An 11,726-nucleotide genomic window follows, 5' to 3' on the forward strand; every position below is an offset into this window, starting at 1 on the left:
TCACTGCCACCTAATCATTTGATCTTTTTTTTCCTGTCTGCCACCCACATTTTACTCTTTACTTCTTCTCTGGTACTGTATAGCTGATGTCATGTCCGGATACCTCTTTATCTGCACAATCTGCCAATTTCTCACACTCTGCTGCATCCTCAGTACCCATAGGTTTGATGAGTCCCAAGGGTCTGCAAAGTTCAATGCATAGGAGAAATAACATTTCTGACAAGAGAGGACGAGTTTGATTTCAAATGTTTATTCACAAAACATTAAAAATGTGTACACTTCAAATCAATATTGCATTGCTTTGTCTGCGTATTTGAAAATAAAAATCATAGTCCATGAAAATGTGTTATTCTCAAGTTTGCTCACAGGTACAGATACAGCTCAAATCAGGATTTGCAAGAAAAAGTCTCAGGTTATTCCGAGAACCTCCTGATAGCTGCACTGGAAAAGAAAAGTGAAGTCCATTAGGTCATTTTCAGATACTCTCTTCAGGATCAGGATCTTTCTTATTCCCCTCTGATGAGATTCAGTACAGCCTCCACACTTTCATAAGTCCATTTCTTGCACAGTCTTCTTCTCTGTGACCTTTATGCTCAGTACCCTGATGCCTTTTATCTAGGGCAGTCACTGGGTCATCACAAATCATCTCTTCCTGTACTTTGCAGCACAGTCCAACTCCTTCTGAGTGTCCATCAGACCAGTCCACACACACGTGACCCAGTCCTCACTTGACCTCTGAACTTGAACCCTTCCTCAGGGTAATCCAAGAACCAACGTGCTGACCCAGAATGCACAGGAAGGGTGCATTCTTGCAGGGGGGTTGCAGCCATGGCCTCTTAATCCAGACAAGTGAGGCAGAAAGGCTAGACATCCCCAACTGAAGCCCAGCTCCTTGACTTTCTTTTCATCATCATCTTCATCATCATCATGTGAAGCATTGTCAGGGGAATGTTACTTCAGCGCTCTGGGAGGCTGATGGTGGGCACCCAGTCGTACACACTGCGGCTCTCCTCACAGAACAGACTCAGCTTGTCCAGAGCGGGATCTTTCCATGGATTTGCACTGGGGCTCTGAAATGAAAGAAAAAATACATTTAGAGTCAGAACACCTGCAGCAAATACATGCTGTGCAGACATGCAGTAACTTGGCAGTGAGTGTAGACTACTCAGACAGAGGTGTGATGCATGCATGATTCACACTGACTGAGTGGGTGCTCCCGGAACATACCGTGACAAGAATGCAGTGTGCGTCCTTGGAATCGCCGGTCTCGTCTGCGCCCACGAGGTCTGCCAGGCGCTCGATATCATTGACGCGCACCACGTTGATGTCGTTGTCGAAGCAGAAAGCTTGGATGAGGGTGAAGTGGATCTGAAGAGCAATGTCACACTCGTATTCCTCATCGGTGGCGAGGACGCAGAATGCCACGCTGTCTGGGTCACTGTGGGAAAGACGAGAACAGTGGTCAGAAGATATTCACACATGCTTATGCTTAATATATTATTTTTCAAAAATGTCAACTGTAATTAAACATTTCACGAATTGCAATACTTACACATTCATGACTTTAGCAGATTCATAAACTCCAACTGTCAGGTAGTCCTGCTTCTTAGCAGCGACCAGCAGCTCCTCCAGGGCTGCGCCTGCACTTTGCACCCTTTAAATAACGAAAAAATACACATCAGAACACTGCGCACAATTTGATAAACATATTTAAAGAATTGAACCAACATATTGAATAATGTCGTATCCGTGTGTAAAATATTTACCTATCTGCGTGTTCCATTGTGCTTTCTTGTCCGCGGATCTCTTCCAGAGTCATAGTTATAATCCAAGCGCGATCGGGGATTTGCAGTGAACAGAAACGGGTTGTTTAGTTCTCTATAAAGTCTCTTGCGTTATTCTGAGCTCGGAACAGGCTGTGGGTGGTTTTATAGCAGGTCAGCGTGGTTTCTCGGCAAGGGGCGGTCTTTTCCGCTCTTGCCTCCTACCATTGGCTCAGAGCAGCGCGAGTGAGGAAAGCAAAAGTCCCTGGGTAGTTACGCTGAACATGTTGACAACCCCACGTGGGGCAAGATTACAACCTTTCAAGAAATCCCCCCCACCCACTACCAATTCCCCCTTGCTTTGTCAACATCCAACATCACCACAATGAACAAAAACTAAAAGTCCTGTTTACGATGGATTTCAGAGTCACTGCAAACAGTAAGAAAGCTTGACCCCCCCCCCCCCCCCCCCCCCCCCCCCACATCTCTACACAGTCGATAATATTTTGGTAAATGGAGCCATAGCCTATGTATGACCTACATTTAGCTATAATGCACAAATCATGTGGTATTACGGGCTTAATAAGACTAAACTGAATATGATGATTTGATTAAAAAAAAGAACATCCTAATTGATGTAAAATGTCCCGAGGCTATAATTTGCATGATGATGATGACAGGTGGAAGTCATGTTTATTCACTGTGTTATGTACTACTTGATCATTGAATAACAGGAGCGCTGCCTTATGTTTGCAGGTTATATAATTGTTTTGTGCCAAGTGATGTTTTCCCATGACAGTTATAAAATCAGACGGCATATCAGACCAATAGCTCAATCTAATCACAAGCCCGCAGGTGACAGTGTAATTGAATGTACTGATTAGTCAAAGGAAATTTGCCGGATCTTTACAGTGGGTAGTGGAATCAAAAGTCAAATGAAACTATTCCATGATTAACTCTGGAACAATCTTTTAAGGACTGGATTTCCCCCTAGCTTGGTGAATCACTGGTCTGATACAAATATAGCCGATCCAAACTTTCCCTGTCTGGCCTTGCCGTGCAACTGATAAACAGCTTGGCGCACCTGCACGCGCGTGCATCCTACCAGCCTGTTACTCAACGTGTTGTCCTGTCTGGAAGTTACAGAAGTGTCCGAGATCTGCATGCCTGTAAGCCATTAAGATTTCCTGATGGCGACGTGTTTTACAGGAGTGACCAAAACAGCTTGTGGTCGGCACACGCCAGTTTTTGTTCGCCCGGTTGAAAAGGAAACTTAATTGCCAGTCTGTCTTGACGCGTGTCGCTTCTGCACGGAGAAAAGGGGCGACTTTGTGTTACAACAATACTCACGTCCTCCACCTGCCCCCAGTCCTTTCATGGGGCTGGAGGATGAGTGTATGTGTGTGCGTGCGTCTCACACTTTTTATTACCCCCCTCCATTCATTGCCCTGCGGCAGATGCCCGACAGATGCGCGAGGCCCCCTCTCCAAAAGCGCCACGTGCCGCGGCCAGTGGCTTTTCAGCCCAATTTATCTTATCAGTGAGACTGCATGTGTTTACATTCAACATCATTCGCTTTTCAGACAGATCGAAGGCTGTGCATGTTACACACCGGCTGGCTTGAAAATGATGCCTATTAGAGTTGCACGAGTGGTCTAATTAAGACTTGAAAAACAATAACACATATTTGGTTACTATGGTGTAAAGGCTATGTCACTACAAAGTATAAGCAATTACAGAAATGTTGCACTTTATGAAAGGGTATTTACGATAGGCTTCTTGTTAAATGAGTCAAATAAACCACTGACATTTATTTGAATGCAAATTAAGATGCCTACTTGATAACTGGATAACCTTTAACCTAATCCAGCCCACACATTTGGAGCTGGTGATAACAGTGCTACTGCGCCTGTGATATGAGTAGAGCTGTCAGAAAGTGGAGTAACATCGCCACCTGCTGGTAATTCAGAAAGTGACCTTTCACACACAGTAACTAGTCTAAATATGTTGAAGCTCATGAGTCATGATTCCAGCCTTACACTTGTGAGTCATCTACCGGTCACTATGCTGTTATTTCCCCCCAGCAGCTGAGGTAAGCTCAAAAGTCAGACAAATATTGTTGAGGACAAGGCAAAAACAAAAACATAGCATGCGTGAGTGAAGTCAGCACAAAGGAAGAGAGAGATGCCTGCCCTCCAAAAACTCCTCCATACAGGAGAATTAACTTTATTTACATAAAAACACCAAAACTCAGTTTGATGTGTTAGTTAGATTAAACCACATTACAAAAATCTTTTTGTCTGGAATCTGTTGGAATTGTGTGGCATTTACAGGCCTGAAGGCAGTAAACAGATGGGCTAATAGGATGGGGGAAATCCTAGGCTGTCTGTGAAAATCCCAATAGGGGATAAATTAGAAACAGTCTTCCTACGTGACCTTGAGCAGGGCACCTAACTCTCAAAAACTATAATGTCAAAGGCAGTTCCACAGTCTTTGTACTGGGAAGCTTGTGAGTCCTAATTTGTCTGTGAAAATGTCACTTAAATGACACTGTAGGAGTATTAAGGACTTAGTTGGAAAAAGATGACAAAAACTGAGAAAAACATTTTAAAGAGACGATGTGTAGAGATAACCTGGGTACAACTGAAATGTTATCCACATCATCTTTTGTAGGGTCCCTTTTGTGATATTTCACCTCAGTTCAGGTCTTACACATGAACAGCCTCTTCAAGTCAACACCTTCAGGACTAACACTGATGAAGAAAAAACTCCCAAGGGACATTTTGATATATAAAAAGTTTATTATTATAGATGTCCAGACATGTCTTATACATAAAGACTTCAAATGTACAGAAGAGCTACAATCATTTGAGCTTATTTACATTCCATTATTGGACTATGTCACTTGTCAGTGCATTTCTTTAACATTATCAACATTTAAAATCTCACTGACTGTCGATTATAACAAAGAGCAGTTCCAACACCATTTAGATTCCATTATTATTGACAGTAACATAAAAAATACACAAAGAAATGACAAAAATGCCTCACTGACAAAACAGGTCATTACATTTTTGAGTATATTTTACTGCAACACATTTTACTGAGTGAATATATCAAGGCCTGCATTCTGTGCACCCAAGTGCCAAGGTATTTCAGACATGTATATAAAGGTAAGAACTGTCTCATGAAGTAGTAAAAGAAGGGGTAACGGGGGTAGACTGGAGTTGGCCAACAACGGCAAAATCAGTGGTTCAGTGTCTTGTTATATATTTTGCAGACGTTTTTTTTCTTGCTCTACTGTACAACATAAAAACAAAGCATTCCAAATTAAAAGGAGCATGGATACCCTTGTTACAAGGGAAATACTGACAAACTTTACAAGTCTTCTATATGGCCAAATGTCCTGCAATGGCTTAAGCGTTACGGTGGTCAAACAACCACTTTGATCAAGCGTAATGAGAATAAGCAGCCTATTTCCTACTACGCAATGGATGTTGGTGGCTAGTTTGCCGTGCAAACTATGGGACTACTTTTTTTTTTCACTTTTTGGAGTGTCATTCATCAACACGTTACATTAACATCTGGATCTGGTGGAAATAATCACATAGACTAGAGTGAAACGTAGCTCTCCCTGGATTTTGACGATTCATAATAATGCCATCAGACAATGCCTCTCCTGGAGTAATCTACGTTCGGTTCATTACAAATTTTCTTGTGGTGTATGATGCATTTTATCAGTGCAGCTACCTATTCTTTAGGTAGTTCAATGCTGAAACATTGAAATCCCTCTGCAGTTGTTTCTGTCCAGCGGAACAAGGAAATAAGAGCTAAGTGCAAATTAAGTTACAGTAGTATATAAGAAGGCTGTTAGAGGGGAAAAGAAGGGACACAGACAGACTGATCCTATATCTTGAAAATTACCAGTATTTTCCCTTCCTCCTTTTTGTAAATTTAAGCTTCCCTCTGGTACCTATTAAATTAGGAATATGGCTCCCTCTGCTGGTTTTACTGATCCACATCTCCCTTCTACATCTCATCTGAGCGATGCTGCTGTAATATGACAGACGGAGGGTTCCGGTCTATCCAGTTATCCTTGGACCCTGTGACTTCATACGCCACAGCAGATGCCACGACAGAATCAATGGAACCTTCCTGTAAAGCTCCTACTCCGCCGGCTGACCCAGGCTTCATCTCTGCAGCCTGTGAAGGACTGGGGAAGTCTGCCGAGGAGTTGCTGTTGACACCTGTTTCCGAGTCAGACTGCTCCACCCTCTGGTAATCAGGAGTGTGATTTTTCTGACCGCCTGCGAAGATGGCTTTAACGTTCTCCACTTCTGCTTGGGGCACTAAGAGAAGCTCCTCCTCTTCAGGCTCGAGATAAGATATGGCATCTGTGCTTTCTGGTGGCACTGAGCGCAAGGTCCTGGAGATGACTGCGATTATGAATGAAAAATGACAGAATGGTTACCAAAGCTGAGACTTACAAAGCTGCATTGTTGAAAAGGGAATTCATGAAATCTCTGTCACACAATAGATAAAATAAATAACACAGCACTACACTGGCAAGCGGTCAGAGAAGCTGTTCACATGAAAATATAATGAGGTGATGTAGTAGTCTGCTAGTACAAATTAAACAGACATGCTATCTTGTTTAAGAATGCAATACATGATTATAGCAAAAAGATATTGCAAGAATGTGAACAAAAGAAATGACTCTATCTAAAGAGAGAACTTACTGGGAGAGGGTGTGTAGAGCTCCTTCTGTTCTGTGCTGCTGCCAAATGGATTGACTGACGGGAAGATGATGAGGCAGAAAGAGAGCAGGAACACCTAGAGGGCAAAACCAAAGAGACTGTGAGGAGAAAAGTACTGAAGCGTGACAAAGAACTTGACACTTAATATGAGAACAATGACAGAAGAATAACAGAAGAGAAAAAGAAGATAATATAGATAACCATTCGGGATGTTCTCAGTTATTCCTCTTACCATAACGCAAGTGCTGGTTGTGCTCGCTTTCAAAGTCGACATCTTCACCAGAGCCTGCAGTTTCCTCAGCTGTTCTATCAAGGATCTGAAAGGACAATAGGGACAAATAGATGTCAACAGATTCAGACGTTTTGTTTTATTACATACTAACGTGGAGACGATATCTCAAGAGTTCTTACATGTTCTGTTTCTGAAGCATTTGGACTTTCTTCTGTAGTTCCATGTTGTGTGCAGTACAGATGGCAACCCTGTGGTGGATAGATATTGTTTCAGTAATGAGTATAGTTGTCCAAAAGTACAGTGGATATTTGACCTCATCAACTATAAAAACTAAAGACATACACTGGATAGCGTAGAGACGTACAACTCCTCATAACTGTGTTACCAAGAAAAAGTATGTTGACTGTTTTATACAAGTCAAGCTTTTCCATTATTTAATGCAAAATTAAATCAAGTCAACTTCCAAGTTCTTTAACCTTGAAAAACTCCAGACATAATTAGAGTGGCTGGATTTTGACAATGACCATTTCTATCTTTTCAGCTTGTTATCAATGATGCTACATGATCCAGTCATAAATTTATTAAGTTGCTGATCATAGTTTTGCTTTTGTTTGCTTTCTAAAAACAATGTATAATGAAAATTGCCAGATTGGAGTGACAGTAAATGGTAAGGTAAAGAGAGCTCTGTCTGCAATCTTCAAAGGTGTAGAAAATCCATGTTTAAGACTTTTTTATTTGACAAGGTGGGTTTAACAAGAGACCTATTCATCTCACCTGTTTTCCAGTCCGTCAACGTACACCTTCTTCTTCTTGCGGCTCTCCTGAGCAGACTGCTTGTTACGAATCTTCCTCCTGACTCTCTTTAAGGTCCTCTCCTCTGCCTGTTAAACAGAGAGGAGGCTTTCACCAGAATGTAGACATGACAGATGACGACATGTATATAACAACCTTGAGCAGCTGTGCCATAGAAAGACCATATTGAATATTAATCAGAAAAAAAGCGGGGTTCAATACCTAACATACTGAGATTTAAGAAGCATTCACACATGGCCAACAATAAAAGTAAATATTGTTCAGGATTATTACCATATTACTACGGTATATTATTGTACCATAATGCTACAAAAAGGCACAACAATCATTTCAATGTATCAGCTGCATGTTGTTTGATTACACTCATTACTATATTTACAGTATTTGGCAGATGCTTCTATCCAGAGCAGCTTAAAATGCTGCTCAGTATTAAGACAAGACCAGCAGCCAAAGTAAAAAAACATTCTGCATCAATTACCTTTGTGAGAGGCATGTGTGTGGGAATAGTTACTCCCTCTTTCGCCAAAAGTCGCTTCTCCTCCTCAGAGAGCACAATCTCTTTAAACTGGAACTGAGGGAAGGAAAGACATAAGACATAAGACATAACATTGTGCCACATTTTCAGCATGCATCATGAGCAATCCTCACTGGCATATTTGCTGTCAATTCAAATTTGAGAATTTATAAATTTGTCATTTTTTTCCCTAAAATATTTGAAGCAGACTCTTTGTTCAGATCAAAATAACACAAGCATGAGGTAAATTAGGAAAAACTGACCTGGTCTGATTTGTTGGCCTCTACAGAATCCAGTGTTGAGTCTTCAATGGCCAAAGTGCACGGCAGCTCACTGGTAATGTCCTTCTCCATTGCTTCACTCACCAAGTCGTCTAACAAGAAAAACATACATTTAAATTAAACTTCTTATCTGTTAGACAAGTAAGTGCCCCCATTTGTTGCTTAAGTATGCAGCAGTCCTTCCATAAACTGCATTTATCTCAAACCCATGTGTTTGGAAGGGATTTAAGTAGATATCAATGGGTTGAGTGCAGAGTTATAAAATATTCAAGTGCTAAGCCTATAAAGCTCATAAATGAGGTGAATCAGTAAGGTTTTGGACTCCACATACCCAGATCAATGAAGACATCTGTATCTGGCTTCTCTGCTCTCACACTCTGCAGGAAATCCATGTCTCTGCATCCACTCTGCAGCAGGGAGTAGCTGTGATCCGCCTGGACGGTTAAGGCCTCCAGGCTCTCTGTCTGCAGCTCTCCAGAGACCAGTGCAGGGTCAAAGTGCTCCGGGCTGGGCTGGGAGTAGCTGGGACTGGGCACTATGTCACTATCACTGCCCTGGGGACTTGGGCATCCCAGAAGGTTGTTGTTTCCAACTCCTCCCCCGGAGCTGCTGTCATCAGAGATGCCGCTGTCGCTGCCCAAGGGGGAGTGAGAGGGACAGATAGTCTCCATGTTGTCATCTCCCTCTAACAAGCTGGACAGGAAATCCTCAGTATCCATGCCTGTAAGCATCTGGGAGAAAAAAGACAGTGTTTAAGTCCAAAACACACACACACAATAGGCAAGACAGCAGACTTATATGCTTTTAGCTGCTTAACTTATGTTTTCTCTGATATGTAGACTATAAATGTTAATATTGTGTCCAGAGCCTGGACATTTACTACATCACAAAGCCATATAAAGACATGTTATAGCTTTACCTCTAAAAATGAAAATACACAGTAGTAGCAGTTTGAGTCATCCAAAAATAAAGAGGAACTGATCAAATATTGTCTTGAAAAGCAAAACAATCTTAACTTTCACTTCAGTTTATTTAGAAAATTTAAGCTCTTTCTGGGGGAAAATTCTAAGTTGATTTTGCTTTTCTGTGAATTAATCCATTCAAAATGTTATAATCTGTAAATCTTACATCTTGTTCTGACAGCCAGGATTCAATGAGCCCGCTCCCGTCAGGAAAGAGCGGCTCAGTGGATCCATCCTGTCCATCGTGGAACAGCAGCCTTAACAGGTCTGTTCCATCCATGTCTGGTAGCTCCTGAGTGACTGACATCTGTGGAAACATAACGGCATACAGACAATAACGTTTGCATTAATTAGAAAATTAGGAAACAATGGGACGTATGTTGATATACTGTAATATTACAATACAATAGTATGATGTAAGAAAAAAATTTGAGGAAGTTTGGGATTTTGGTTATTGGATGAGAGTTATTAATTGGTTAATTTTGTGATATACACTGTGTATCATTTCTTGGTTTCATATTCATTTCACTGTTGAAGCTGATTTTAAATAAACGCCTTTACATTCTCGGCCACATGAATGTACAGTCATGTATATACACATGACGATGATGAAAATCAATATAACTTGGCTCCAGTAATTATGACGCCATTACTTCCCATAAGGCCTTGTATCACAGGAAATAGTGAAGGGAGTGATGGTCCAGTGGGCATCTTCCCTTCTTGAGTGTCTGATTCTTGGGCTGCTTGACCCACACTCTGACCTTCATGTGGAGGCCATTAGTGTTCTACTGTTGCAAGATGAACAATTAAATTAAAATGTAACAATTAATAATAAATTATTATTATCACCATCATCAATGATTAACTAATGATTGACCAATAAATGATGTAAATGGGATATTGACACGTATACTTAACTGCCATGTAAACAGCTATATTGCATCATCGCCACGCTCCCCTAATGACCTCATCTTATATTGAGCCCCGCCCCCGCATGCCTTTGTCACGAGATCTGACTACAATATCAAATGTCAAAACAAATAGGATGTAAGGCCAATAGATATTTCCTGGAAACGACTATTTCTATGCTGAATTGCTTGCAGAGTTAAAAAATAAATTAATTAAAAATTAAAAATCTGAATGTTGTCCCGCATGCAGTAATGCGCTTGCATCATAGCCATTTAATACAGAAACGAAATGACCTACTTAAGGTAGCAGTGGGCAAAAACCGGCAATATGATTAATAAGCTTTTGATTTTAACAGGCTGAAAATGTGTTTGTATTATGTACTTCAATAGAAAAAAGGGAAACGTCTTAGGCCAATATCGACAGGTCAGCTAAGCTAATTAACGCTAGCTTAAAAAGCCTGTCATGATCTTTATTGCAAAGAGGGCGTATTCCCGGTGACATTAAACACACAAAGACAAAACATTTAACGCAGTTAATGTTGATGTTCATTTTCTTACCGTTCGATGACAGATGATGAAATACCATTCGAGTGAGTGTGTGCGGGTCCGGGGCTGTCTTTAGGTTTCTCTATTCAGCGTTTTTCCCCTGCTACAGTCAAGTCTCTAGATCACTGAGCTTCCTCCCGAAACCACCTTCCAACAAGGCAAAAATTGCGTCATCACGTAAAGGCGGACATGATGAGTACGTAGTCTTCGAGGGTCCTTCTGGGACTTGTAGTATACTACTGTACCATGTACTGTACGCATGACTGCTCAGCTTTCTGCACACACGTATGGCACTAAATACAACACATTAACACACAAGATCATTTTAAAATATTGTTTTAAACATTTTATATATATTTGTATATCATAATATATCATATTAATCTAGTTTTAATACAGAAAAAATACAGTGATATGATGCAATAAATTTGCTTGCAAAATGTGTGTCTGCACCATGGTCTGCACCTATATTTGCATTTACTGTTTTTTATTTGTTTTTGTTTTTTGTTTTTGTTTTTTAAGTAATAATATGATATACACATTCACACAAAAGCATCATGACTTTTAAAATAAAAAAGAAAGGCTGATTCATTTTAAATTTGTATTTATTTTATTCAGCACATGAGCATGAACATGTCATTAGATGATAAAAAAAGCCTGATTAGTGAAACTCAGACCAAAATTGTTTGAGTTACTGATTTGCCACATTAGCAACTGATAACTTTGGTGGTTGGTATGTTGGTATTAGTTGCTTGATGTCATTTATTGACTTTTTTCAGGCCACAGGGAAAATACAGTGTGGTCATGCAGGTCAACCAGTCTAACAATAGGAACATCTCATAGAGATACATCAGATAAGAAGGTAAATGATAAATGGACTGCATCTATATAGCGCTTTTCTAGTCTACCGACCACTCAAAGCGCTTTGCAACACATGCCAACATTCACCC

General features: G+C 40.7%; 2 protein-coding genes across 2 annotated transcripts; both read right to left on the reverse strand.

The window, feature by feature from the left end:
• Positions 1 to 253: 253 nt before the first annotated feature.
• Positions 254 to 2,020, reverse strand: gadd45ga (growth arrest and DNA-damage-inducible, gamma a). Its single transcript, XM_042421605.1, has 4 exons — positions 1,767 to 2,020; positions 1,553 to 1,654; positions 1,228 to 1,438; positions 254 to 1,070 (listed from the first exon to the last, which is right to left on the reverse strand). Exons 1-4 carry the CDS (start codon positions 1,817 to 1,819, stop codon positions 957 to 959), a joined length of 480 nt encoding a protein of 159 aa, XP_042277539.1. The 5' UTR covers positions 1,820 to 2,020; the 3' UTR covers positions 254 to 956.
• Positions 2,021 to 4,553: 2,533 nt separating this feature from the next.
• creb3l3l (cAMP responsive element binding protein 3-like 3 like) lies at positions 4,554 to 10,930 on the reverse strand. Its single transcript, XM_042421291.1, has 10 exons — positions 10,789 to 10,930; positions 9,489 to 9,629; positions 8,692 to 9,091; positions 8,343 to 8,452; positions 8,044 to 8,136; positions 7,527 to 7,633; positions 6,932 to 7,000; positions 6,753 to 6,837; positions 6,503 to 6,596; positions 4,554 to 6,199 (listed from the first exon to the last, which is right to left on the reverse strand). The coding sequence occupies exons 2-10, from the start codon at positions 9,627 to 9,629 to the stop codon at positions 5,793 to 5,795; spliced, it is 1,506 nt and encodes a 501-aa protein (XP_042277225.1). The 5' UTR covers positions 10,789 to 10,930; the 3' UTR covers positions 4,554 to 5,792.
• Positions 10,931 to 11,726: the final 796 nt, after the last annotated feature.

The sequence above is a fragment of the Thunnus maccoyii genome, chromosome 9 (assembly GCF_910596095.1).
Source record: "Thunnus maccoyii chromosome 9, fThuMac1.1, whole genome shotgun sequence".
In the NCBI taxonomy this organism is placed as follows: Eukaryota; Metazoa; Chordata; class Actinopteri; order Scombriformes; family Scombridae; genus Thunnus; species Thunnus maccoyii.